The sequence below is a fragment of the Corythoichthys intestinalis genome, chromosome 18 (assembly GCF_030265065.1).
Source record: "Corythoichthys intestinalis isolate RoL2023-P3 chromosome 18, ASM3026506v1, whole genome shotgun sequence".
Classification (NCBI taxonomy): Eukaryota; Metazoa; Chordata; class Actinopteri; order Syngnathiformes; family Syngnathidae; genus Corythoichthys; species Corythoichthys intestinalis.
The window spans coordinates 17,512,922-17,539,448 of NC_080412.1; the positions used below are offsets into that span (position 1 = coordinate 17,512,922).

Here is a 26,527-nt window from a genome sequence, read left to right on the forward strand (position 1 = left end):
TATTACTTGAATCTCTCGAGATTGTTAAAATTGATATTAAATATCCATGTGACCAAATATGTTAGAAAACACACAGGCTTCCATAGGGTGTCCTAATTTTTTCACATGATATGTACAGTGCCTTGCAAAAGTATTCGGCCCCCTTGAATCTTGCAACCTTTCGCCACATTTCAGGCTTCAAACATAAAGATATGAAATTTAATTTTTTTGTCAAGAAGCAACAACAAGAGGGACACAATCGTGAAGTGGAACAACATTTATTGGATAATTTAAACTTTTTTAACAAATAAAAAACTGAAAAGTGGGGCGTGCAATATTATTTGGACCCTTTACTTTCAGTGCAGCAAACTCACTCCAGAAGTTAAGTGAGGATCTCTGAATGATCCAATGTTGTCCTAAATGACCGATGATGATAAATAGAATCCACCTGTGTGTAATCAAGTCTCCGTATAAATGCACCTGCTCTGTGATAGTCTCAGGGTTCTGTTTAAAGTGCAGAGAGCATTATGAAAACCAAGGAACACACCAGGCAGGTCCGAGATACTGTTGTGGAGAAGTTTAAAGCCGGATTTGGATACAAAAAGATTTCCCAAGCTTTAAACATCTCAAGGAGCACTGTGCAAGCCATCATATTGAAATGGAAGGAGCATCAGGCCGTCCTTCCAAACTTTCTTCTCAAACAAGGAGAAAACTGATCAGAGATGCAGCCAAGAAGCCCATGATCACTCTGGATGAACTGCAGAGATCTACAGCTGAGGTGGAAGAGTCTGTCCATAGGACAACAATCAGTCGTACACTGCACAAATCTGGCCTTTATGGAAGAGTGGCAAGAAGAAAGCCATTTCTCAAAGATATCCATAAAAAGTCTCGTTTAAAGTTTGCCACAAGCCACCTGGGAGACACACCAAACATGTGGAAGAAGGTGCTCTGGTCAGATGAAACCAAAATTGAACTTTTTGGCCACAATGCAAAACGATATATTTGGCGTAAAAGCAACACAGCTCATCACCCTGAACACACCATCCCCACTGTCAAACATGGTGGTGGCAGCATCATGGTTTGGGCCTGCTTTTCTTCAGCAGGGACAGGGAAGATGGTTAAAATTGATGGGAAGATGGATGCGGCCAAATACAGGAACATTCTGGAAGAAAACCTGTTGGTATCTGCACAAGACCTGAGACTGGGATGGAGATTTATCTTCCAACAGGACAATGATCCAAAACATAAAGCCAAATCTACAATTGAATGGTTAAAAAATAAACGTATCCAGGTGTTAGAATGGCCAAGTCAAAGTCCAGACCTGAATCCAATCGAGAATCTGTGGAAAGAGCTGAAGACTGCTGTTCACAAACACTCTCCATCCAACCTTACTGAGCCCTTACTGAACATAACACCGGCCTGTGGTGCAAAAAAGGTTGAGGACGGCTGGTATAAATGATTAAAATTGTTTTGAGCTTTCTATGTCTTTTACTATTCTTGTCTCCTTGAAAGGTAGAGGGGAGACAAAAATCTTTTTTGCCCCCCCCCAAAACATATATTCTTATGATATTTTTAGGCCTTATTTTTAGGCCATATCGCCAAACTGTATGTTATACAGTATATTGAAGAGGAAAATGTCAATACTGTCTTTTTACAGCTCCTTTGATTCTCTTATTGAACAGGAGATGACGACACACAATTGAGGAAATAAAGAAAACAATAATCACTAGGGCTGCAGCTATCGATTATTTTCGTAGCCGATTAATCAACAAACTAGTTAGTTCGAATAATCGAGTAATCTATTAAGGAACATATAAAATACCTGAGCTGAGCCTTAAATGGTATAGAAGAATAAATAAATGAGGATATGTATGTATGTATATACAACAAAAGAACAATTGGCTAACTTACATAGCAAAAGTCCGCTAGCTTATATGCTATAAAATGCCAATGTTTTTTTTTTTTTTTTTTTACAATGCTCTTGACAGATGCTTCAGCCACTTCTTCCCACAAAAAACAGTTAAATATATCTTTAAATTAAATTATGAATGCATTAAAAAACATTAACAAAAACTTTATGTTGGTCTTAACAGGGAGCAGTTGGATTGAGTCATGTGAAATGAGGCAGACTACAGGGCAGTGTATCCACCCAAATCAATAAAACTAAATGAAATAATTTTCAAAACAAACCATTACAACGCCACTTTAATTAAACGAATAACTGAAGCAGCAAAATTTAATTTGAATCTTTTTTTCTAATCAAATACTCGAGTTAATCGATTAATCGTTGCAGCACTAATAATCACCAATGACAGAGGTCCCCAAACTATTCGACATAAGGGTGCAATGAGTACAGGATTTCTTTCCAACAGCTTTGTGTAGTAAAATATAAAATAATATATATAAAATAATAGTATAATCATTTGATTGTAATCAAGTGCTGCTTGTTTTAGCAGAAGCCTGGTTAAATGGTCTGTGCTTGATCGTTAGGAGCAAAAACCAGGACCCACAGCGGCCCTTGAGGACTGGTTTAGGCACACCTGACCTATGATAAATACATTTTTTAAGGAATCAAAGAAAACAAAAACTCACGGTCCATCTTCATCCATAACCTTGAACAAAGAACGACTCCTTGTAAGGAAAACCGTACTTGTCCCCGGTGTCCTCAAAGTAGACAAAACATAGTGCTATGGGATCAGTATTATGTGTGATGATGTGAAATGAACTGATATATGTTTATGTGAATAAAAACATATATATATATATATAATATATGTATAATATACAGTATATCTATGCAATCAATAGAAGAGACATTTTAACCTCTTACAATAGATAAGAGAGTTGGATATCAGAGAAGAGATTAAATAATCCACAGAGCCTCTGGCTGTTTTGAGGAAATACAGCTCTACTTATAGTTCGTGCAACTGGGAAACTATTATGTGTGCAAACGACATGCAGTTGAGTTGTATAAATGTAGAAGATTATTCTGTAATCGCTATTTTCACCCACAGGATATTGTAAAGTCAAAATATCCTGTAAACATGCAATTTATTGTCAGAAACCTTTGAACAGCATTGCTGGTCCAACCTTTATAAAAAAAAAAACTACAATAGCACAGGAGCCTAAAATACCCAATAATATATAATGATATTACATTTTATATTATAAGATCTGGGCAACATTATGCAAATTGTAAAATGATCTTTTTTCTGTTTTATTAAACTGTACAATAAACTAAAGCTTTATAGACCCCCCCCCCTAGAAAGAAAACACTGATAGATTTCATCTAAATTTGTAAAGGCTCCACATGAATCCATGCTAACCCACAACATTTAACGAAAATCCTCCTCAATATATACCTATAATACACCTTAATGGAAGTACCAACAATCCTGCAGGTAAAGCGCCTTCAGCTCTCTATCTCAAACAATAACACCAGGTCAATATCAGGCACACATTTATTTTGCGAGTCCATCTGGACTGTACATTTCAGTTTTTTGGACAAAATTAAAGGTCAAAACCTCTCATCACTTTGGAAATTGCAATTTCCTCAAACCTCATAGTGAATAGCAAGAGTTTCTGTTGCTAGGACAAAATGACAACAAAAAAAAAAGAAAAAAAAAAAGAAAAATTAACCCGGTGTTGATTTGATACATCACAGCATATCGTATCAATCCCTAGACGGCATGAAATATTTTGCTCCCTGGAGCTGTGAGCTATATCCCACTGAAGGCTTAGTAAGTGGTTTGAAGCGATGCCAAGGTATCATTTCCACATCATTTCTTTTCTGGCCACTGTCTCACCTTTGATCTTCTTGTAAGGAAAAACTCCAATATTTTGACATCAATAACTATTTAGTAGGGTTGGGTGATATGGTCTATTCCAATTTTCAGATAGCCCAGGCCGACTATTTGTACTTATAGAAATAAAAATAATATAATTTTATGAGCTCCTTATTTGAGCAAAGTTGTTCTTCCCAAGCATGTCTGCATTCATGTGAATGTTTACATTTCTGTGTCCTGAACTTCACTATACCGAGGTACCTCTACTTACGAAATTAATTGGTCCTGGAAGTAGTTTCCTAATCCCAAGCCCCCCCAAAATTCAGACATAAATCTTTTAGAATGCATAAAAATGCATCAAAACATGCAACAAATATAGTGGTATGAAAAAGTATCTGAACCTTTTAAAATTTCTCAAATTTCTGCATAAACTCAACACCAAATGTGATCTGATCTTTGTCAAAATCACACAGATAAAAAAAGAGTGCTTTAACTAAAACCACACAAACATTTATAGGTTTTCATATTTTGATGAGGATAGCATGCAAACAATGACAGAAGGGGTAAAATAAGGAAGTGACCACTGTTCCTAAGGAGACATAAAGAGCGATTGAAACCAATGTTTACTAAACAATTTAAGTCAGGTGTGTGCCCAATCACTGATGAGTGGTTTAAAGCTGCCCTACCCACTATAAAACACACACCTGGTAAGAATTGTCTTGATGTGAAGCATTGTCTGATGTGCATCATGGCTCGGTCAATAGCGCTGTCTGAAGACCTGCGATTTGTTGATTTCTATAAAGCTGGGAAAGGATACAAAACCATCTCTAAAAGTCTGGATATTCATCAATGGACAGTCAGAGAAGTTGCCTACAAATGGAGAGAGTTTGGCACTGTTGGTTCTCTCCCAAGGAGTGGCCGTCCACCAAAGATGACGGCAAGAGTTCAGCACAGAATGCTCAGAAAGGTAAAAAAGAACCCTAGAGTGTCTGCTAAAGACTTAGAGAAATCACTGGCACAGTCGAGTATCTCTGTGCACTCATCATCTAATTTTAAAATTATGGCCAAGAATGGTGTTCACTGTAGGACTCCATGGAGGAAGCCACAAAAAAAAAAAAAAAAAAAAAAAAAAAAAAACCTTCTTTAAATGTTCGCAAAAAGACCAGTTGTTCTTAACCTGGGTTCGATCGAACCCTAGAGGTTTTGTGAGTCGGTCTCAGGGGTTCGGTGGAGCCTCTGCCACTCAGGTCAAGACACACCGACTCATCATGCCTGTACGCAATGGCATGCCCCGGTTGGCCATCACTGGCTGCCGATGATCACATGATATTGCTCAGCCAATCCGTGCTGCAAGGAATTTAGTACACTCAGGAGTGATCCAACTTGTGAATGTCATCATAGTATGTTGTGTAATTACTTTCTTCATATTTTAATCCATACTATGTCGAGCAAAAAACGAAGGTGGTCGGACAAATATGTACAATATGGATTCTCATGTATCACGAAACGGGATGGGAGTTAGCGTTCTATCTGCATGATTTGCAATGCCAAGTTGAGCAACACTAGCCTCACAAAACTAAATGAACACTTCGTGAAGCTGCATGGAGGTGGGGAATATTAGAACACAACGCTTGCTGAATTCAAGGTGAAGAGACCCAGATTCGATTTTAAAGCCGTTCTGCCTGCTCTTGGAATTATACCTATTAACAAACCGATCCTCATAGGATCATACGCAGTTGCGTACTTGATCGCAAAGCACGGCAAGCCACACACCATTGGTGAAACACTAGTAAAACCAGCTGCGTTAAAGATGGTGAATCTAATACTGAATTTGAAAAAAAAAAAAAAATCATTTACACTAAAGTGGCGTTCGGTTAATGTGCATAAGAAACTGGTGAGGTTCAGTAACCCAACAAGGTTAAGAACCACTGTTGTAGACTGATGAAACCAAAGTTGAATTGTTTGGGAGTAATACACAATGGCATGTGTAGAGGAAAAATGGAACCGCTCACCAACATCAACACCTTATCCCCACAGTGAAGCATGGTGGAGGGAGCATGATGATTTGGGGCTGTTTTGCTCCCTCAGGGCCAGAACTGTTTGCAGTCATTAATGGAAAAATGAATTTAAAAGTTTATCAGGATGTTTTGCTGGAAAACCTGAGGCCATATGTCGGACAGTTGAAACTAAAAAGAGGATGGATGCTGAGAGAAGAGAATGATCCAAAACACAGAAGTAAATCAACTTGAGAATGGTTTCAGAAGAACAAAATACACATGGCCAAGTCAAAGTCCAGACTTGAACCCCAATGAGATACTGTGGCATGACCTAAAGATAGCGATTCATGCCAGACAGCCCAGGAATCTGACTGAACTACCGCTGTTTTGTAGAGAAGAATGAGCCTGTGTAATTTTGACACAGATCAGATCATATTTGATGGTGATTTTATGCAGAAATGTGAGACATTCCAAAAGGTTCAGACACCTTTTCATACCACTGTATGTTATGTTCAGTAAACTCTGGGAGCTGCGAGTTCCAGCTCTACTGTATTTTTGCTGAAATTTCTTTCTTAACAAAAGGCAATATTTTCCCAGTGTGTGTGTCTTAACCTGAAAATTCTATATGTAGAGACATTCTTAAGTGGAGGTACCACTGTATAGTTTCTATAAAGAAGATACAACAAAATATGCTAGAAAGCCTTTTCTTATGCACATTCTTTAATGCACAGGGAGTTGTATTTGCGGGTCCATCATAGTATGTTAACATCCATCCATCTTGTGTTGCTCTTATTCTCATGAGGGTCACAGGTGAGTCGGAGCCTATTTCATGTGAATTTGCGTGAGTAAGCCCTGGACTTGTAGCTAGCCAATTTTATGACAGGACTCCAGACAGCAACCAAATGGTTCAATCTTACAACTAAAATTAGAGCCAGTGCTAGTATTTCTTTTCATCTACGTACTTGCACATGCGCGACCAGTAACATTGCGTTTAAAAAAAAAATAAAAAAATTACATAAACTCCATCATGGTTAAATCCACTATTTCACGGTAATGTAACGAGCTGGTTTGCCAAGGGAAACTACAACAGAAGAAAAAGGTGTTTTACATTTCATCCTTCACACAGTTGCTGGAAACAGAAATGTTGTATAATCCATCTGCAGGCGACTATCATGATTTTATGACACTTTGCAGGTGTGCACTGGTCGTCATGGGAAACGCAGTTTTCCTTAACCTTTTAACACCAAATGTGTTAGTGGCGACACATTTACGCATATCGTCTTTAAAGCCTCGTCATGCTGTAATTACGTCACCCACCTGCCGCTTGTAGGTCTCATTTGAAAGTGCAGAAATTAAGGTCTACGCCCATTTTTACTTGTACTAAGTAAAACGAGAGATAATGTCATTTGAGTTTTATAGTTTGATTGCCCGCATAAATAAACATCAAAACGCTGCATGGACCATGTGTTTATGTCCATATTTCCACCATTTCTTGTCCTTTCTCAAAACCGAAAGCACCACGAAATTAATTAATTTTTAATTAATCAATTAATTTACTATGTCTCTGTATGTACGGTATTGTTTTCTTCTTTGTTGGTGTGTGTGCTATGGACCCACTGTGAGATTTCGGAATAAAGATCATATACATATATATGTATATCAGAGGTTGCGCTAGACATTTTCGTTGTCTGTCATTTTGACTGACAGGGTCATAAAAATCCGGTCATAATCTATTTTTACCCGTCACTTAAATTTTTAAAATGATAATGATGACATATTCAATAGTATTTAGTTTTCATTCATTTTTAATTAATATTGTATCGCTTGCTTGGCGGCGAAAAATAAGACATGGAAGTCGTGGTATTTTTCTTCCTTTTTACTCTGCTTACCGCCAACAACTCCGCCCCCAAAGAAAAGGAGGCAACGATATAGACCCCAATCACCAACGTCACACAATGATCTTAATTGTGGTTGTCAGCCCAAAATCTTCTAAATATATATTAAATGCATCTTACCAGATATAAAAAGACTACTACATAGTCTGTGGTGATCGTTTGGTGCCCAGATTTCTTGTCGAATTACAGCAGTCCATCTCGCTCTCATCTTCGCGTCTCTCAGAATACGGTAGAACTTCAAGTCTCTCCGTCTATCTTCTCTGTTACAGCAACCAACCGCCACACACGCCTTCACCATTTTGATTATTAATATTAACGAGCAGAAAAACACGCCGTAATAGGAGGCATGTACGTAGCGGTAATGTATAAACATGACGGGCTGACACACAATATGGCGGCTCCGGTCAGGGGGGCGGAGTTGTGACGTCATGTGATTGGGGTCTATACACAGGCGGCAATCTTGTCCATCAATTGGATGACGCGCTGGCACACCGGGTGCACCAATAAGAACCTCGCGTTGATGTGTCAATCACGGTGCCGTCGCCAGACCCCAGTTACGCTACAATATTCTGACAGAATAGCCAACAACGTCATGCATTAAGAGAGACAATAGCTAATTAATATGCTAACTCGCCACCCTGTGGTCTGGGGTGTGAATTGCAACCTGTCAAAATGACTGACGGACTTCAGTTTTTTCCGTCACCGTTTTAAAAAACCGGTCAACGACGGAAAATTTCCGGTTAACCCCTGATGTATATATAATAACATTAAAATCTTTGACGCATTCAACGCATGCACGGAATGACCCACTCATGCGTTGACTCAAACACATTTTTGGACTATAAGTCGCACCTGAGTATAAGTCGTACCAGCCATAAAATGCCCAACGAAGAGGAAAAAAAATCCTATATAAGTCGCACTGGAGTATAAGTCGCATTTTTGGGGGAAATTTACTTGATAAAATCCAACACATAGAACAGATATGTCATCTTGAAAGGCAATTTAAAATGAAAACACAATAGAGAACAACATGCTGAATAAGTGCACAGTATGATAATGTTAAATGATGCATTAATAACAAAATGTGAACGTGGCTGGTATGTTAACGTAACATAGCTATTAAGAGTTATTCAGACAACTATAGCATAAATAACATGCTAACAAGTTTACCAAACCATCAGTGTCACTCGAAAACACCAAAATAACATGTGAAATGATATAGTAATGTGTCAATAATTTCACTTCTAAGTCGCTCCAGAGTATAAGTCGCACCCCCAGCCAAACTATGAAAAAAAACTGTGACTTATAGTCCGAAAAATACGGTACAATGATGCCGTTGAGAGCTAAGAGGCAGAGAAAGGCGAGGGGACAGAGGCGTTCATTGGATCGCGCCATTTATTGGCATAAGCTTCGGCAACTGTTTCACAACAAACATAGGAATATCATTTTTGTTGTGCTTTCACTAAATGATACTTATCTCTCGCTCTCTCAAAAAAAAGTTCTTTCCCAATCAAAATAGCTATGCAAAATACACATAAAACTTAGACTCAGACTTTGGTCAAACTCTATTCAAACATTTCATGTAGCTCAACAAATACACTGGATGGCAATATTTAGTCACAATAAACAAACTATCAGAGGTCTCTTGCGTTGTGAAGCCAGCACTCAAATGACCATGTACAATGTATGGACCAGTAAACAGGAAACTCCGGCGTCAGACGAGGGACAAAACACAATCATTAGCTTGATTTCTAAGTAATTTAAAACTCACCATTGACACCTTGTGGTGTATTTCAATTACACCTTACGTAGTTAAAGACGCTGTGGAAGAACGGCAGGGAGCCAATGTTGACGTCACCGCTCGGTGACATCAACAATGGCGAGCAACTAGTTTATTTTTTCATTGAAAATTTTACAAATTTTATTAAAACGAAAACATTAAGAGGGGTTTTAATATAAAATTACCATAACTTGTACTGACATTTATCTTCAAAGAACTACAGTATAAGTCTTTCTATCCGTGGATCCTTTTAACAGAAAGAATGTTAATAATTGTAATGCCATCTTTTGGATTTATAGTTATAATAAGCAAATACAGTACTTATGTACAGTATGTTGAATGTATATATCTGTGTTGTGTCTTATCTTTCCATTCCAACAATAATTTACAGAAAAATATGGCATATTTTAGAGATAGATTGAATTGCAATTAATTACGATTAATTAATTTTTAAGCTGTGATTAACTCGATTAAAAATTTTAATCGTTTGACAGCCATAATTATCAAGCTTCAAAACGTTTTGTTGAGCATGTTGGGTTGTCAATGGGACAGCAATGATACAAATTTTGACAATTTTTTATTTTATTTTTTTGTGTTTTTAGGTCCAAAATGTTGATTATAATTGGTCAGTGAAGAAAACAACAGTTTGGACATGAAGGTTATGGTGTCCTGAAAAAAGGGACCCAACTAGGCCATTGTGAACAATTTTTTCTTGGAAATATAAAAGGAACATCAAAGACATGCAAATTCGGACCAAATAAGCTCATATGTTAAAGGGTTAAGGCAAAACACTACCGCTTTTGTCCACCGGCATCACTATAATCGACCAAAACTGAAAAGTTACCAAGTGTTGCTTTCACCTAATTTCTAAGCAGTATACTGGTTGATGTAAAAAATGATAGAGAAGAAAATACATATTAATAGGTTTGTAGTTTTATGCATTTTATTATGAAAGTATCTGTTAAACAGTGAAAATTAGAGGAAAACTTTACTAAAAATTTTTTCAAAATTTATGGTGTGCGCCCCTGAATTTTCTGGTTGTGTTCCTAAAATTTTAAGTTAGGGGCCACTGTCCTCCTAGTAAAAAATGTTAGTCTGGAGCCCTGTAATACTCTTCTTCCGATTATTCTTTGCAACTAGATGTTCTCAGTCCTCATTCGACGCTTTCACATATCACACAGCTAAAGCTAAACAGTCCATCATGCAATCAAAATGATAATAACCACAAATCTGGGTAAGAATGAGGATTTTCTATGTCCCCATTTCCCCTTTTTGTCACTGCAACTATCAGAAATGGTGCAAATACGGCAGCCACAATATCATAGCATATTTGCTTTTTCCATTTGGCCATTGAATGACCTTTGCAGAATCTATAATAAAGTACTGTTTGAAGCAGAGCAGACAATCTATATTAGTATGGAGCAGAATTATAGAAAGTCCTCATCAAGCACAAAGCACTGATCATTGTTCATCACGCTCCACAATAATTCTGCTTCGAAGCAGCCTTTGGCTCTGCGGGCAAACAAAAAATTCCAACTTTTAGCGCCTTCCCCAATCAACTGTGACAGTATGTGGCCTCTTCATGTAAGACATTTATTCACCAACATCTCTAGATAGTGTCTTGTGAATTGTATTGTGTCTCAGTAAAGCAAAACAATTCCACTTTTGAATGGAAAGTCTCACCGTGGGAGAATAATAATAATAGAACTGCTTATTATTCACTCTCCCAAGTTGATGGAATAGTATCCTTTAAAAGCAATTATTTTGGAGTATGCACAGGGGTGTTATGATTAAATTAAAAAATAGCTATTATTGTGAAGTATGGATTTAGTGAGTCAATTATAATATGTATAGTTGTTTAAAAGGTAGAATATTAGCACTGGTATTTGTATTTGGTAGCATTTTTAGCATTTTTGTTGATAAGTTGCAGAGCATAATGTATCATTCAGGGACTTGTGCTTTCAAAGAGAAAGATGATCAAAGAATCTGACAGTAATGCAGCTTACATTTTTTCCCCCTGTTGTGCTTGTTTTGAACTTACAAATACCAAGAGAGCATCAGAAGTTGAGTAATTTTACATTAAAGTTGGCATCTCAAGGTCAACTGAAAATGCCTTGTGTAGACCAGTCTTGCCAGCATTACTAAGTAATTGAGTAGCTATTGACACAAGACACGTTATTCTTTTGTCTGTCCGTTTATATGACATAATGTTGGGGAGCAAAAACACCAACTTTGAAACGTTTCACAAGTAACTACCGTATTTTTCGGACTATACGTCGCACCTGAGTATAAGTCACACCAGCCAAAAAATGCGCAATGAAAAGGAAAAAACAAACATATATAAGTCGCACTGGAGTATAAGTCGCATTTTTTGGGGGGAATTTTATTTGATAGAATCCAGCACCAAGAACAGACATGTCATCTTGAAAGGCAATTTAAAATACAATAGAGAACAACAGGTTGAATAGGTGTACGGTATGCTAAGATGACATGACGCTAGAATTTAGATCGGGCCTACAAAATCCAGCCCAACTCGACCGGCCCGCGGGTGTTAAAGCCCGATGCGGTCCGAGCTCGATCAATTAACTTGATATACTTGCCCGAGCCCGAAAAAAAAATGAAATTTTATGTTTCATTTGGAGCACGAGCCCGAAAAAAAAACGAATTTTTATGTTTTATTTGTGAGGACTTAGGAGAACGAGAAAATGCTGGGATGCGATGCGTGGTTGCGTTTTGTGTGATCACGTTTGTGAAGATGCCGGTGCATATATGCATAATGATAACAAATTAAAGCCTGTCTTTTGTAGCAAATTCTCCCAGTTAAATAAGACTGTAAGTCGGATATTCAATAAAGATCATATCTTTTAATATTTGCGTGTCTGTTCTAACAGGCGGATAATGGATTTGACATTTATTTTAATCTCCTCGAGTTGGCAGAAAAAAAACGCAAGTTTTCTCAATGTTCAAATAGTCTACGTATTTTTATGATCATTATAAATGCATTTACACAACTAAATAATGCTGGAAAAGTTCGTTAAATATATTTCTCGTATGAGACCAAAGCGCCACATTCGTTTAGATTCAGCGAAGCCAACAGAGGTTTCTGTATAACACCTTCAACAATCACTTTGAATGCTTTTAATATCCCACTCCTACCGCAGTTGTTTGCTTTTCAATTCCCCTGTCTTTAGTTTGTTTTTCACTCCTATAGCCGTTCCATATCGAAAAGGAAATACCAGGATGCTCGCGGAGGGTGCTAGGGCGCGGGAGGGGAAGATTGAAAAGCGAGCCACTGCGTTCACGTGCGCAGGCATGCACAGCGCCTTCTGTTTTATCCGAATTATTTATTATATTTAACATCCATACATCATTTTAGTATAAATATATGAATATATATTTATAAATTAGCGAGATAGAAGTCGGCCTGACCCGACCTTAAATAATCACACAAAAGTCGCTCCAGATTATGAGACCCTTATGCACCCTCTGCCAAACTATGAAAAAAACTGCGACTTGTAGTCCGAAAAATACGGTACTTAATTTCTGTGTGTTAGAGCCCTGGAGTGTGTTTGTGGGTATGTGTAGTTCAAGATAATGAACTTGATAAACCTTCTTCAGTAAAGTGTTCATTTTCTCTGACCAGAGGCGAAACAGTACTCCCATAACATAACCATAAAGTCAAACAAAATCCTGTTGGATAGTAGAGGGGGAACTAGAAGCAGCTGGTGCGCATGCGTAGTGTGCAAAACGTTCGTTTATTCGTTGCCATCGCTCACATTTCAAATGGATTGGACATCTATGTCAGATGATGGCATCCAACGAGTTAATCATGCAAATGAAGTACTCTGTATTTAAGCTCACGACTGATTCACACAGAACATTCAATCATGTGTATATTTACTTCTGCATTATTCTAATGATAATTGATGTTTTGCATCATTCATTTTAGCTCGTCATTATCCTCGGAATTTTATATACATCTGGGCAATTTAATGAACTTTAATACAAGAACTATTGTGTTTTCGGCTTTTGTAGATTGATACAACTCAATGTTTATTATTATGGCTATATTGAAGAGTGCTTTGAAGTTGAACTGCACCATATTGAGAACTTTTCTTTCTTCAGTGTTGTTTTTTTGCAGCCCTTTTAATTTTTGGATGAAAATACAGCCATAATTTAAGTTTTAGTCCAAAAATAAATAAAGTTTTCCAAAATTTTTTAATGAACATTGACAAGCACATATTGCAGCGTCTACAAGGACAACGCTACCTTTGTGGCGATAATACACACTCTGCAGAATTTTCGCACTATAAGCCGCCACCCACTAAATTTGACATGAAAACGACATTTGTTGATAGATAAGCCGCAATGGACTAAAAGACGCAGCTGTCCTTACTGTGTTATGGGATATTTGAACCAAAAGATATTAACCGGTAGCACTTTATTTGACAGTGGCATCATACGACTGTCATAAGACCAAATAAACCACCATGAAGCTTTGTAGCCAATTGGTTAAAAACTTCATGGTGGTTCATTTGGTCTTCTGACAGTCGTATCATTGCTTCAAGAAGCTTCATTTGGCCATAACTGCTCCCTTGGGGGATAAGGCCAACCTCTGCTGCCACCTGCTGTCAACACTGTTGTTGTCCAACATGCCTCCTAGCATGCTTTGCAGTGTTATAGATGTAAATAACAATCAAAATTCATGTTCTGTTTTAATTATTTCTTCAGTTACTGTTCCAGTTGTTTTAGTAATTGCTAGCTATGGTATCTGGTAACACTTTATTTGACAGACTATCAAGACGTAATACTATCATAAGTATGAGATGACACTGCAATGCGCATTAATGAATGCCTAATCTTACTTTTGAATGGATATAAAAGATCCCAGCTGGACATAAATGAAGTTAGTGACCAAATTTGCCAGATGACACTTAATGACATCCGTAATAAGCATTCATTAATGCCCAGGATAGTGTCATGTCACACTTTTGACGGTCTTATGACGCCGTGTTACCTAAAATGTTACCTATTAAGTTATTAACTAGGCCTGAACGATATTGGAAAAAAAACTATTGCTGCGATTTTTTGGGGGTTTACGATATATTGCGATATTATATTGTGATATTAAAAAATAGGGAAAAAAAAAATATATATATACATATTTTTTTTTCTTTTTTAAAGAAATTTTTACTTGATGACTTGAATGGCTGTTTGGAAAGACTGGATGACTCATCATGACCACAGTGTACAGCGTCTCCCCCCCCCCCCCCCCCCATTTTTTTGTGTGTGTATGCTCATGTGCTCAATGTATTTATTCAGATCTAGCACTGGAAAGAGATACATATAAGACATGTTTTTTCTCACTTTTTTCCCCCAAAGTATGATCTTAAAAAATGTGTATACGTATATATATATATATGTATTAATAAATGCTTTTTAAGCACTTCAAATGTAATAATTATGATCAGTTTTGAACATAACTGTCCCACTTAATCATTTTTTAAAAAAGAATAAAGTACTGTAGTAAAAAAAGGCTTGGTTTTATTAAATGCTTCTGTTTACCTAACATTGCTGTGAGTCTTGGAGTGACATGTAGAAATGACAAACTCCTCATAATTACTTCTGGCGTTTATTTTATATGTCTCCAACGTATCCACATTCTCCCCCCACAGACACACACATTCATTTCAACCCGCGCTTCCTTGCAGAAACTGTTTAACAAGTTAAACGATGATTGACAGATTGCTGCCCGGCTTCTTTGGCCAGATCAAAGCCATCGTTATCTTTAATAAGCAAGTGCCGCAGTGACTGAGAGCTGGGAAAGGGGGTGAGAGAGGCTGTGCGAGCGAATGAAGCAGAACAAAGGTTTGTGGATAGAAAAAAATTAAAATAAAAAACTATCACACGTCCTTGCGATGGGACTATCGTGCATGCGCACATCGCGATGGTGATGTTTAAACGATATATCGTTCAGGTTTACTATAAACCAAAATAAATCAACAAATAAGCTGCACTGGATTCAAAATGAAGAAAAAAAGTAGTGGCTCATAGTCCGAAAATTTGCGGTCGTACTTTATTTTCAATTAAACTCACCTGGAAGCCACGAAGTGTATGCAAAAAAAAATGCGTTTACGAGGATGCTTACCATGCTAAAGTTGATGCTAATGCTAACGTGACAAATTACGTTTAGTGTGTGATGATCACTCAGCACAGACCTTTAATGGCTAAAGCAACATTGCATATTCTCTCTTGCCAAGATAAGAAAACAAATCTTACTATGTGTTACCAAACAAGCAAGATGGAGCACAGCCTAGCTTAAAACACATCCCAAACTCCGGTGAGGAGAGTGAGGGAGAGGCGCTGCACATCTCACATGAGTGACACGACCTAAACACTGCTACGATAGTAAACATGACCGAAACTTTGTTGCATTTTCGTCTCGTTATTGTACCGTTAGATGAAATTTGGCATATGTCTCGATATTTTCTAGTCTGCCAAGCCACGTTTTTAGCTCATCGTCATCTCGAAAAAATTGTCAACAAAATATTTGCATTTTCGTTATTGTTGACGAAAATAACACTGTACGTCATTTCTCCCAAAACATTAGAAGGCACAACAAACACAATTAACTGTTAAAAAACTCTTAGTGTCTTACAGAGAATTAATGTCTCCAAATCAGCAGATTCCTTTTTCATGCTTCTGTTGCATTTTGCAGTCGCTTCTTTTCAACTGTGATGTCCCTCTATATTCAGTTGTGTGTATTTAAATTTAAACCCTTATTCTTCATGAAACACTTCATTAGTACAATGTGGATGTGTTTGGGGGTCAGAAAACATAATAGAATTGATTTTACAGGGGATGAAACGCTCCTTTTTTACACGACCTATATAAACCAAGTTCATAGCAAATAGGGGCAAATAAAATGCCACATAAAATGTTAATGTTATGCACAGTAGATTAGTTTTATGATGACAATGACTCACCTGGTCTCTTCTCGTTGCGACCTTTGCGACCCCCACACAGTCTTACTTTGGAGATGAGAACCAGTATTTGTTTCTGGCACAAGGACTTGTTGCTCTTTGGACAGGGCTTTCGCTTGTTGGCTACCGGTCGATTGGTTTGGTCGTCCTTGACTGCCCGTTTCTGTCTAATGAGTGAGCTCGCGAGAGCTGCCATTTTACCACCCCCCTCTCAACTTTGGGAGGGGGGTGTCTTCCTAGTCGTTGCCCCTTTTGCGCAAAATCTGGAGTAGGACGCAAGGTTGTAGAGAAGCCCCCACAGGGAAACCCTAAGTGGGTTAACAGGGAACTGTTTAGTGGGAGGGTCCCCTTGGAGATGGAAGAACTGGAAGAGATGCAAGTTCACCTGCAGTCCAAAATACACTCTTCACACTAACACTAATATATAATTGAGAAAAAAGTCACATTTGGATTGTATTAAGATGGCTTTGGAAACGAGTGAATCTGCTCTTCTTCACATATCTTTAACACCAAAAACAATTCCTTCATACACAAGTTCAAAATCTCATATTGCCAAAAACTAGTCCTACTTTGAAGCAATATAAAAAAACATTCCACATATAAAAAGACTTTCACTCGTGAAAAGTGAAATCATTTTGAATGCTAAGAAATTATTAAAGAAGGAAGACAAATCCAGGCGTTTGTCACCATTTGTGCAGTCCGCGGAGGAACTTTGACTCCCATTTAAACGTAGCAGCCTCCAACAATGATGTGGTAGTCGGAGCAGTAATCCAACGGATTTAAATCCAGAGGTAGAATCGCAGACGGCACGCTGACGACGCTTGTGGGAACAGTGAAGAGACATGGACTCAGATAGATAGAGACTCCTCTTCTGCCCCTTGATGGCATTGCTCTGTTCCCACAGTCCTCACCGAATCCCTTCACCCCAGGCTCTCCCTCCCTTTCCCCCCTTATCCCACTTCCTCCTCCTCCTCATCCAAAGTCAGCGAGTGGTTTTGAGAGGATGTGTGTGTGAAATCCAGCAGCCACCATCAGTAGAGGTGACATTCATGAGTGTGGGAGAGAGAAGAGAGCAAGAGAGAGAGAGAGAGAAAGAGGGGGGAGGAGGGTGTGAGAAACTGCGATGTGTGAGAATGAGCTTGACTGGCAAAATCACAACAGTAAGTGACCAATTCACAAACTCACAGCTTTGTCAGTGCTGCTGGTTGTCTCATTATTAATGTCAGAGGGGGCGGGGGGTTTCTGGTAAAAGTAGCAGATTGGTGTTACCCATCTCTTCTTGAGTAACTAAATCACCATGTGCAACCTTTCTTACACACACAGACACACACGCACACTAATATATCTTGTAGGGGAGTCTTCCCTGCTGCTGTCTCTGTCAGTCACAGCAGCATCCAACTAATCTAGTCATCATTGCTGCTCATCTTGCGATTTATTTAATTCTTCTCAAATACAATATTAAAACGATAATTAAATATCCTGAAGCATCAATTTAATTAATTGATGAATATATTAATTATGGGAGTTCTTCATAACCTTTTTTCACTACACGCTGGTTTCATGTGATGATCTACCGTATTTTTTGGACTATAAAGCACACCGTATTTTAATGCGCATCAGTGCATCACTGTACTGCATTTGCCATTTTAAAAAACCCAAAATATCTTTGATTATTAGGAGTGGGAACCTCAAGGCACTGCACGATACGATACGATTCGTGATACAAGACTCACGATAACAATTATGTCATGATATCACAATACAGCGATTATCGATATATTGGTCAGAAATTTGATACTTGATATTTTACGATACAACTGTTGAAATGAAAAAAAAAAAAAAAGATATTTAAAAATAGAAAAAATACAGTTTAAGTCATTTATTAAACAGTGACACCTTTTCTGTGCAGTATTGCTGTAAAATATAAATCTACTGCAAATTGTGCAAATATCGAGGAAACAAACCACAACCACTGATATCTCTTGGGACATATTATAATGAATGGCACCCTTAATTTCTTTAAAGTTTCAAATCTTTAAAAAAAAAATAATAATAATAACAATGCTGTAGGTGTCAATCAGCAGTTGAACTTGGAGTGGGACAATGATAAAATTGGTGGGTCTTTTCTTCGTATACGACCTTTGTTGCCAAAAGCATTGGTTTGAGCACTTCCGCCATCTGCTTCAGCATTTCAGATGTCGGACTCAGTCTGTCACATTCTTCCTCACCTTAAAAACAACAAAATTAAACAAAAAATATAAGCTACTTAATAGCTTTTGAGTTGAAATTAGTGTTGCACCGATACCATTTTTTGGCCCCGATACCGACACCGATACCTGGCTGTGCAGTATCGGCCGATACCGATACCATACCGATACACCCCGTTTATATATATATATATATATATTTTTTTTTTTTCCCCAAAAGAGCTACATAATTGGATGTGAAATCATTGCTATCAAGTCTCTGTCAGGCTGTTGCTTACCTTTGCAAAATAGGAAGAAGACTAGTACAAAGTATAATACTAGCCCAACAGTAAGAAAGTAAAAATAAGTTCATAATAATAAACTCTGAATGAACTGAGTAAACTTTTTTTAAACCTCTCAAAGGCCAAACAGTGCAACTTTCATGAAATTATTGTCACATTCTGCTGCTGGTTAGATTGTGTTTTGTTGCTGGGCTGTTAGTGGGGGCTTTCCTGACGTCGCACCTGAATCCAATGCGGGCTCATCAACGCAGCATTTAAGCACGGGTGAGCTCAGAGAAGGCTGCCGAGATATTTGCTTTGCTGATCGCCATTTGAAATCTCGCACTATAGTCTCGCTACATTTGCTTGTTACGCCCCTGCATTGGGTTTTTTTTTCTGTTAGTGTGCTGCACTCGTTTGTAACCTCTACCCTGTGCAGGTATTTGAGTGTTTTTATTTTGGCTTTTTGGCTCGCTGCCAATCGTCTTAGTTTACCTTCGAGTTTGTAGTATTGAGCTCCGTCGACCTGCTGTCACGGACTCCTTTTGTTATTTCTACTATCCCGCGATCGCGTGTAATTTTTTGTTTGCAATTAAACCCTTGTACGTATCCCCCGCTTGTTGTCCGCTTCGAGGTCCAACCTTGTTTCCGCATTTGCGGACACTAACAATTATAAGTAATAATAATTGACCACAGCATCCCGTCTCTCTATTAGCCTCCTTTTTTCGGGGGGGGAGTCCCTTATTTCTATTTCTAAAAGGTGGCAACCCTACTTTGGAAACAGGTCCCAGATTACTGCGGCATTTCTTTCAGTAAAAGACAATAAAAGTAAAGTAGACGTAGTAAACTGACCAGAGATTGTTGCTCCGGTCCTGCGCCCTTCCTCTGGAGAGCAGTCCTGTTCTTGCAGGCTCAAACTCGTTGTGTTCGTTCACGTTTTGTCTTCAAATGTTTTATCAGGTTCGAGGTATTGAAACTGGCCGATTTAACTCCACATCTCAAAACTTTCAGGCCGCAAATCTTGCATGCAGCCATTGATTTTAATTGACGGGATTTCTATTTTGAAATATTCCCCGACCGCCGCCATGTTGGCGGCGCCGACATAGCGGCCTTGTCTTTGGTCAGGAGTGGCTATTGGCCCGTTCTCATTGGTCTGGAGCAGGCCAATAGCGATAGCTGCTTGGTGTGCATGTGTCATCACACAACACAGAGATAAACTGTAGTGAGCGCCAGGAGAAAAAAAAAGGCTGCGGTCAAATGTTATAATAATGGACCGGTAAATGGTATCGGCGCAGTCTTTGTTGGTACTCGCCGATACCGATACCACCATTTTGGACCGGATCGGCGCCCCCTGCCGATACTAGTATCGGTATCGGTGCATCTTTAGTTGAAATTGTGATTTTTTTTTGTGTTGGAAGTATTGAGTGAATTTTTAAAAAATTTGAATTGAATGTACTGTATTTTTCGGACTATAAGTCGCAATTTTTTTTTTCATAGTTTGGCTGGGGGTGGGACTTATACTCAGGAGCGACTTATATGTGAAATTATTAACACATTATGATATCATTTCACATGTTATTTTGGTGTTTTGGAGTGACACTGATGGTTTGGTAAACTTGTTAGCATGTTCTTTATGCTATAGTTATCTGAATAACTTAATAGCTATGGCCACGTTCGCGTTCTGCCTTTGGCAATGTGTGTTCAATTGTATTATTGACTTTTTTATATTGAAATGCATGGTTTTAGTTTGTGGCGCTTTCACGCCCATGTGGGGGTGCACTTGCACTTGTTTACGTGGAGAAGAGCGCTCACACGCCAGAAGAAGACCGACAGCTACGTAGCTCTGAGTGAGTGGGTGAGTTAGCAAGAGAGAAACACGGCTGCGAACCTACGTTCATTGTTAATGCATGTTAAAATATCTCTACAGAGGCAACGCCTGTGTGTATCATCTTTTCTGTTGTTGTTGTGTGTTTTCCACCCGCTATCGGACACTTACAGCCAGTTGTGTGGTTGTTTGAACGATGCGCTAATGCTAGTGAACGCATGCTAACAGTTTGTGTCATGTCATTGCTGTAAAAGCACCTAATTATCATTTTTTTACGTCGATGCAAACCTGTTTGGTATCAAGGAAGATATTGATTCAGCAAATTATACGGACGTCCAGCATCGTCTTTTGGGAGTTTAGCCCGCTGAATAGCCAGGACCGAGCCGTAGCATCCTGGTGAGGACAGTATTATCGCATTTCGTTGCTCATGCACCGTACACTGTACACTTATTCAGCATGTTGTTCTCTATGTATTTTTATATTAAATTGCCTTTCAAGATGACATGTCTGGTCTATGGGTTGGACTTTATCAAGTACATTTCCCCCAAAAATGCGACTTACTCCACTCAGGTGCGACTTGTAGTCCGAAAAATACGGTATATAAATTAAAAATGTAATAATTACCTATTTTTAATATGTAGGTTACATTAATTATAATGCACATCACCTTATATATCTTGGAAGCTATTCAAACCATTTCTATAGCTTATTGTATCAAAATGGCAGTAATAACAGTTTGTGCAGTAAACTAGATGGAAAGTGGTTCTCAAATAATATCAAATAAATCAGTAAATTTATGTAGGCTTGTTCGATATTCACGTTCATCCAGTTTAGGGTCCTGGTTTATTTTATATCATTCAACACCAGATGCCAACAAAATAATACATGTAAAACAGAAAATCAATTACATTGCAAAACTTTTTTACCTAAAGTGATGAAAGCGAGCAGTGAAGAAATCCGGTGTCCACTTCGTCACCAGCTGCCAGTAAACCTTGTTTTTGTTAGACAATTCTTGCGTACAGCAAAGTCCTTGTTCACCTTACTTCCTTTCTTGTTGGTGTAAAATCTAAAGTGTGTCCACATGTGTGATTTGTAGCAATATTTTCTCACTTTTCCTCTACTGTTCTTACCAAGCTTTTTTATTTTTTTCAACCCACTTGGAGCTTCCACTCTTCTTCTCTAGACGGCTTGTGCGCACTTCACCTTCACCGCCTCTCTTGAGCGCCCCTAGTGGACCGCCAAGGTATTGCTCAACAAACATTGAGCAGTTTACAGCATCCATACGCCATTGTATGGCCAATATGTCAAATAAAAGTATCGATACTTGGCAGGAGCATATCGATAACGATCGATTGGGTTGCAAAATATTGTGATATATCGCTGTATCGAGATATTGTCACACTCTTATTTATTATCGTAATTATTGTTCATCAATCTACTTATTATTTTTTAGTATTTAATATTTATCAATCAGTGTTATTTTTTGCTGCCCTTTTAATTTTCATCTTAGTCTTTTGGAAGAAAATACTTATTAGTCTTAGTCATATTTTAGTCATTTGAAAATGTGTAGGTCTTCGTCTAGTTTTAGTCATCGAAAGTGAGACAGTGAGATTAGAGACTGTGGTGAAATTACCGCATCACAGCATCACAGGAAACAATGAAATGGGTAGAAGGCGCATTAGAAAAAATGATTTCATTATTATTTAAAGACTTATTAATATGGTATATGTATTGTTGTTCTTTTGGTTTATTGTCTTGTATAATTTTTTTGCTGCCATCAAATATTATTTGAACATTTTTCTTGACGCCCTTTTGGATGCTGCGACGCCCCTAGCATTTGCTTAGCTTGCCTTATGGACCGCACAGATCTGATTAAACTCACCTGGATGGCACGAACTGTACGTAAAAAGTTTTTCAAGAGTTTAAAGACAACACTCACCACACTAAATGCTAATGTGAACGTTATGCTAACACTACAAGTTACATTTAGTGTGTGATCATTACTTAGCGCAGACCTTTAAAGGCTAAAGCAACTTACCAAGCAACACCTGACATGTGTTTCACAAAAGTCTGTAGCGGACACACGCTTATTCATTGGCAGATGAGTAAGTTTGTGTGTGGCGGGGGTGTCGCAGCATGTCACATGAGTGACATGACCAACCACTGCTATGATGCGTGCTACTACTACACATACGATAAGAAAATGTCACACATTGTGAACTTATGACAGAAATTATGGCCAATTTTAATCTCGTTCTCGTCTCGTCAGATGAAAACTGGACTGAAAACTGAAAACTCTCATTATGTTTTAGTCTCCCAAGACACATTTTTAGCTCGTCATCATCACGAAAGAATTGTTCGTTATGAAATATTTTCGTTATTGTCATCGTTGATGTAAACAACATCAATGGGTTTTATGAATAAAGGTTGTGTGCCTTGAGCAGTTTAAGCACAACAAGAATTACTACATAAAACAAACTGGATTACAAGGTGAGCTGTCAATTTGGGGGGAAAATAATGGATTTTAAGTACGATTCATAGTCTGAAAAAATGGTAACTTAAAAGACTGGAATGGGAAAAAACACGAAAAAACAAGTAAAAAAAAAACGATGAAAATGACTTATCATTATGCTGAATGTATGTTGTGATTGGTTAATGCATTAATGGATGTCACATGCCTTTTGACTGGAATACTTGTCAGTGGTTTTTCGCAGCCAGCTTGCCCAGTCAAAGTTGAGGGGATGTCACTCGCCGTCAATGGAATCAAGGGTTGAATTCAAGAAAACATATATTTTTTTAGATGGTTAAATGACAAGCATGCTAAAAAAGGCCAGTAGTCAAACAACGACGTTCTTCGATGCTGTGATTCGTTTAAACACCACTAAAGCAACTCCTCTGAGGGCTAATCAATCTTGCTATTTTTCCTGGCACTTCCTTTGCAAGCCAATTTTCCCAGGAAACCCAGAGCAGAAGCAAAAGACAAGGTCAATTCAAATCGTTTCAAACAATGCCACGCAAGGCCACCGTACATCACGACTTGATTGACAGTTGACAGTGGGGGTGTTCGGTCTCAGTGGAAGTACAAGGGCATGCGTGGCACAGCGGAAGCACGGATGAGATAATGCAGTTTGTATTGACAAGAAAAGGGAAGTTAATGTTTTCTTCTCATTCCTAAAATATTTCACAATTCTGAAGCGCACTCGTGTATTCTGGGTCAAGAATCAATCTTCTAATGGACAAGATAGCCTTTGCCAATTTTTGTGGTTCTACTGTCGGTTGCTTGCATTACTACTTAGGTTTAAAAAGGTTTCTCTTGTATTCTTGGGATGTTTTCTCTCTACAGGTTATGAAAATAACCCATTTGTATAATAAATTTAGTAGGAACCAGTGCTGTACAATCTAACGATATATATTGGCAAAACGATATAAAACGTTCTACTAACATTTTACGTATCTATAGTCATTATTAGGCCTGAACAATATTGGAAAAAAACTATTGTTGCGATTTTTTGAGGGTTTGTGATATATTGCGATATTATATTGCGATATTAATAAAAATATAAAGAAATGTTCACTAGATTACTTGAATAGCTGTTTGGAAAGATTTTGGATGATTCACCGTGACCACAATGTACAATGATCCCTTGCTTTTCGCAGTTAACGGCGACCAGAACTTGCCACGCTAAGTGAAAAATCACAAAGTAGCGCACCCCCCTCCCCCCATTTTTTTTTTTTTTTTGGTGTGTGTTCAATGTATTCATTCAGATTTAGTATTGGAAAGAGATACATAAAAGACATGTTTTTTCACTTTTTACCCCAAAGTATGATTAAATTTTTAAAATCTATTTTAATAAATATTTATTAAGCACTTCAAATGTAAAAATTATGACCAGTTTTAAACATAACTGTCCCACCGAATCATTTTTAAACAAGAATAAAGTACTGTGGAAGAAAAATGCTTGGCTTTATTGAATGCTTTTGTTTACCTACCTTGGCTGGGAGTCCTGGAGTGACATGTACAAATTACAAACTCCTCAAGATCACTTCTGTCGTTTATTGCCATGACACAACATATGTCTGGCTGCCTCGAACGTCTACAACCCCCCCCCCCCCCCCCAAACAAACACACTTTCATTCCAGCGCGCGCTTCCTTTCGCAGCAACTATTTAACAAGTTAAACGATGATTGACGTATGCGGCGCATGTGAAGTCCGCTTCTCTGGCAAGCTCAAACAACAATCTTTTAACATCGTTAACTTTAATAAGCAAGTGCCACAGTGACTAAGGAACAAAGATCTAGGAGAGGGAGGGAGGGAGGCTGTGCAGAGCGCATGAAGCAGAACAAAGGTTTGTGGATTAAAAAAACAACAACAACAAAACTATCGCACGTCCTTGCGATGGGACAACTGTGCATGCGCACATCGCGATGTTGATGTTTAAACGATATATCATTCAGGGTTAGTCATTATCGCCATAAATTGACCTGTTCTTGCAATGCATATTTTGGCCAGCATGTAGTGCCCAATTTCCGGCTACATGCTACATTGATTACCACCAATCAGCCTCAAGATGCCCCTATCTCTGGTCAATAATGAACAAATTGGCTTCCTTTGCAAACCTGCTTGAAAAATGCATGCAAGATCACATAAAATGAAAAAGACAATAGCATCACAAGCCCTTCTTTTAGTGCCATTTATTGGACGTTCAATCCATTTTGACTGGGAGGGGTAATGCACATTTGTTCATTGGCTCCCATCCAGTCAAAATTGCAGCCAATGAGTTAATGGTGTTAGGGTTACTTATGTAATGGGCAGCAGTCAAAGTAAAAAAAACAGTAGTCACAAGTATCAGTAGATAATTAAGATATCTTTTCATTTGAGCAAAATATGTATGATATTGTGCTATTTCTGTTTACACTGTATAGTTTTAGGTCGCGGCAGTTGAACCCCCCCAATAACATGATAGATTTATCCATATCACACAGTGCTAGTAGGAACAACTCAGAGGGACTCCCAAATTAATTAATTGACGTGTTTTGATGTTAGGTGCTAAAATTCGAGTCGCACCCACAATGGGAATTATTGCATTTGTTTAGCATAACTAATTCTTTTCCTTCGAAAATGTCATCAACTACAGACCTTTTATGAATTTTCAAGCAGCTCTGGAGCACAAACAACACGACAAAAGCAGCAATTTAGGAAGGTATCAGTTCATTAAATGACCCATCTCTAGCTGTTAGCAGTGTCATTGTAGTGACTCGGAAGGAGCAAACATCTCCCAGTAGGCCAGAAGGTGCAGCTCATCTATTATTATCACTGGTAAAGACTCAGTAACCTAGATCGACTTCCACTGCCGGCTTGATAGTTCCGGAAACGCACTCTATTTCACATGTATTAGAACAGTGAAGCCAATTCTTTGAAGACATACTTATTAGTACCAAATGACCACATCTTTACATGAGCAAATATATTCTAGTGGCTAGACTTATAGGAGTCTTAGTAATAACCACTGTGCTTCTTGGCAAATATAAATGCGACCCATTATGTTATTTTTTTCTAAGCAATGATTTACATCTTGAAACTCTCTCACATGGCAGGAGCCCAATATTGGTAAACTAGGCCCTCGCATTGTGTCAAAATGTGCAACATAAGTGTACCGGTCCGGCGAGGGTGTTTCCGAAAGTACGAACCAGAGAACAGAAATGGAAAATAATTGTATGAAATGAGTACTTGTTTTTACATGCAGGTGGGGCTCTGTATGTCCATGGTTTCGACAGTTCGCCAGGTTAAGAAAAAATTCGGACTGCCCAGTTCTTAC

At 38.2% G+C, this 26,527-nt stretch overlaps 2 protein-coding genes across 3 annotated transcripts in view; one reads left to right on the forward strand and one right to left on the reverse strand.

Moving 5' to 3' along the window:
- Window positions 1–17,360, reverse strand: part of fgf11b (fibroblast growth factor 11b) — a 72,697-nt gene extending 55,337 nt beyond the window's left edge. The window contains exon 1 of the mRNA XM_057821150.1: window positions 16,423–17,360. Coding sequence (XP_057677133.1) covers window positions 16,423–16,615 — 193 coding nt within the window. The 5' untranslated portion in view covers window positions 16,616–17,360. The remainder of the gene's footprint in view (window positions 1–16,422) is intronic.
- The window catches only part of nlgn2b (neuroligin 2b), a 314,058-nt gene that overhangs the window by 66,969 nt on the left and 220,562 nt on the right, over window positions 1–26,527 (forward strand). The gene's annotated exons all lie outside the window — the stretch shown is intronic.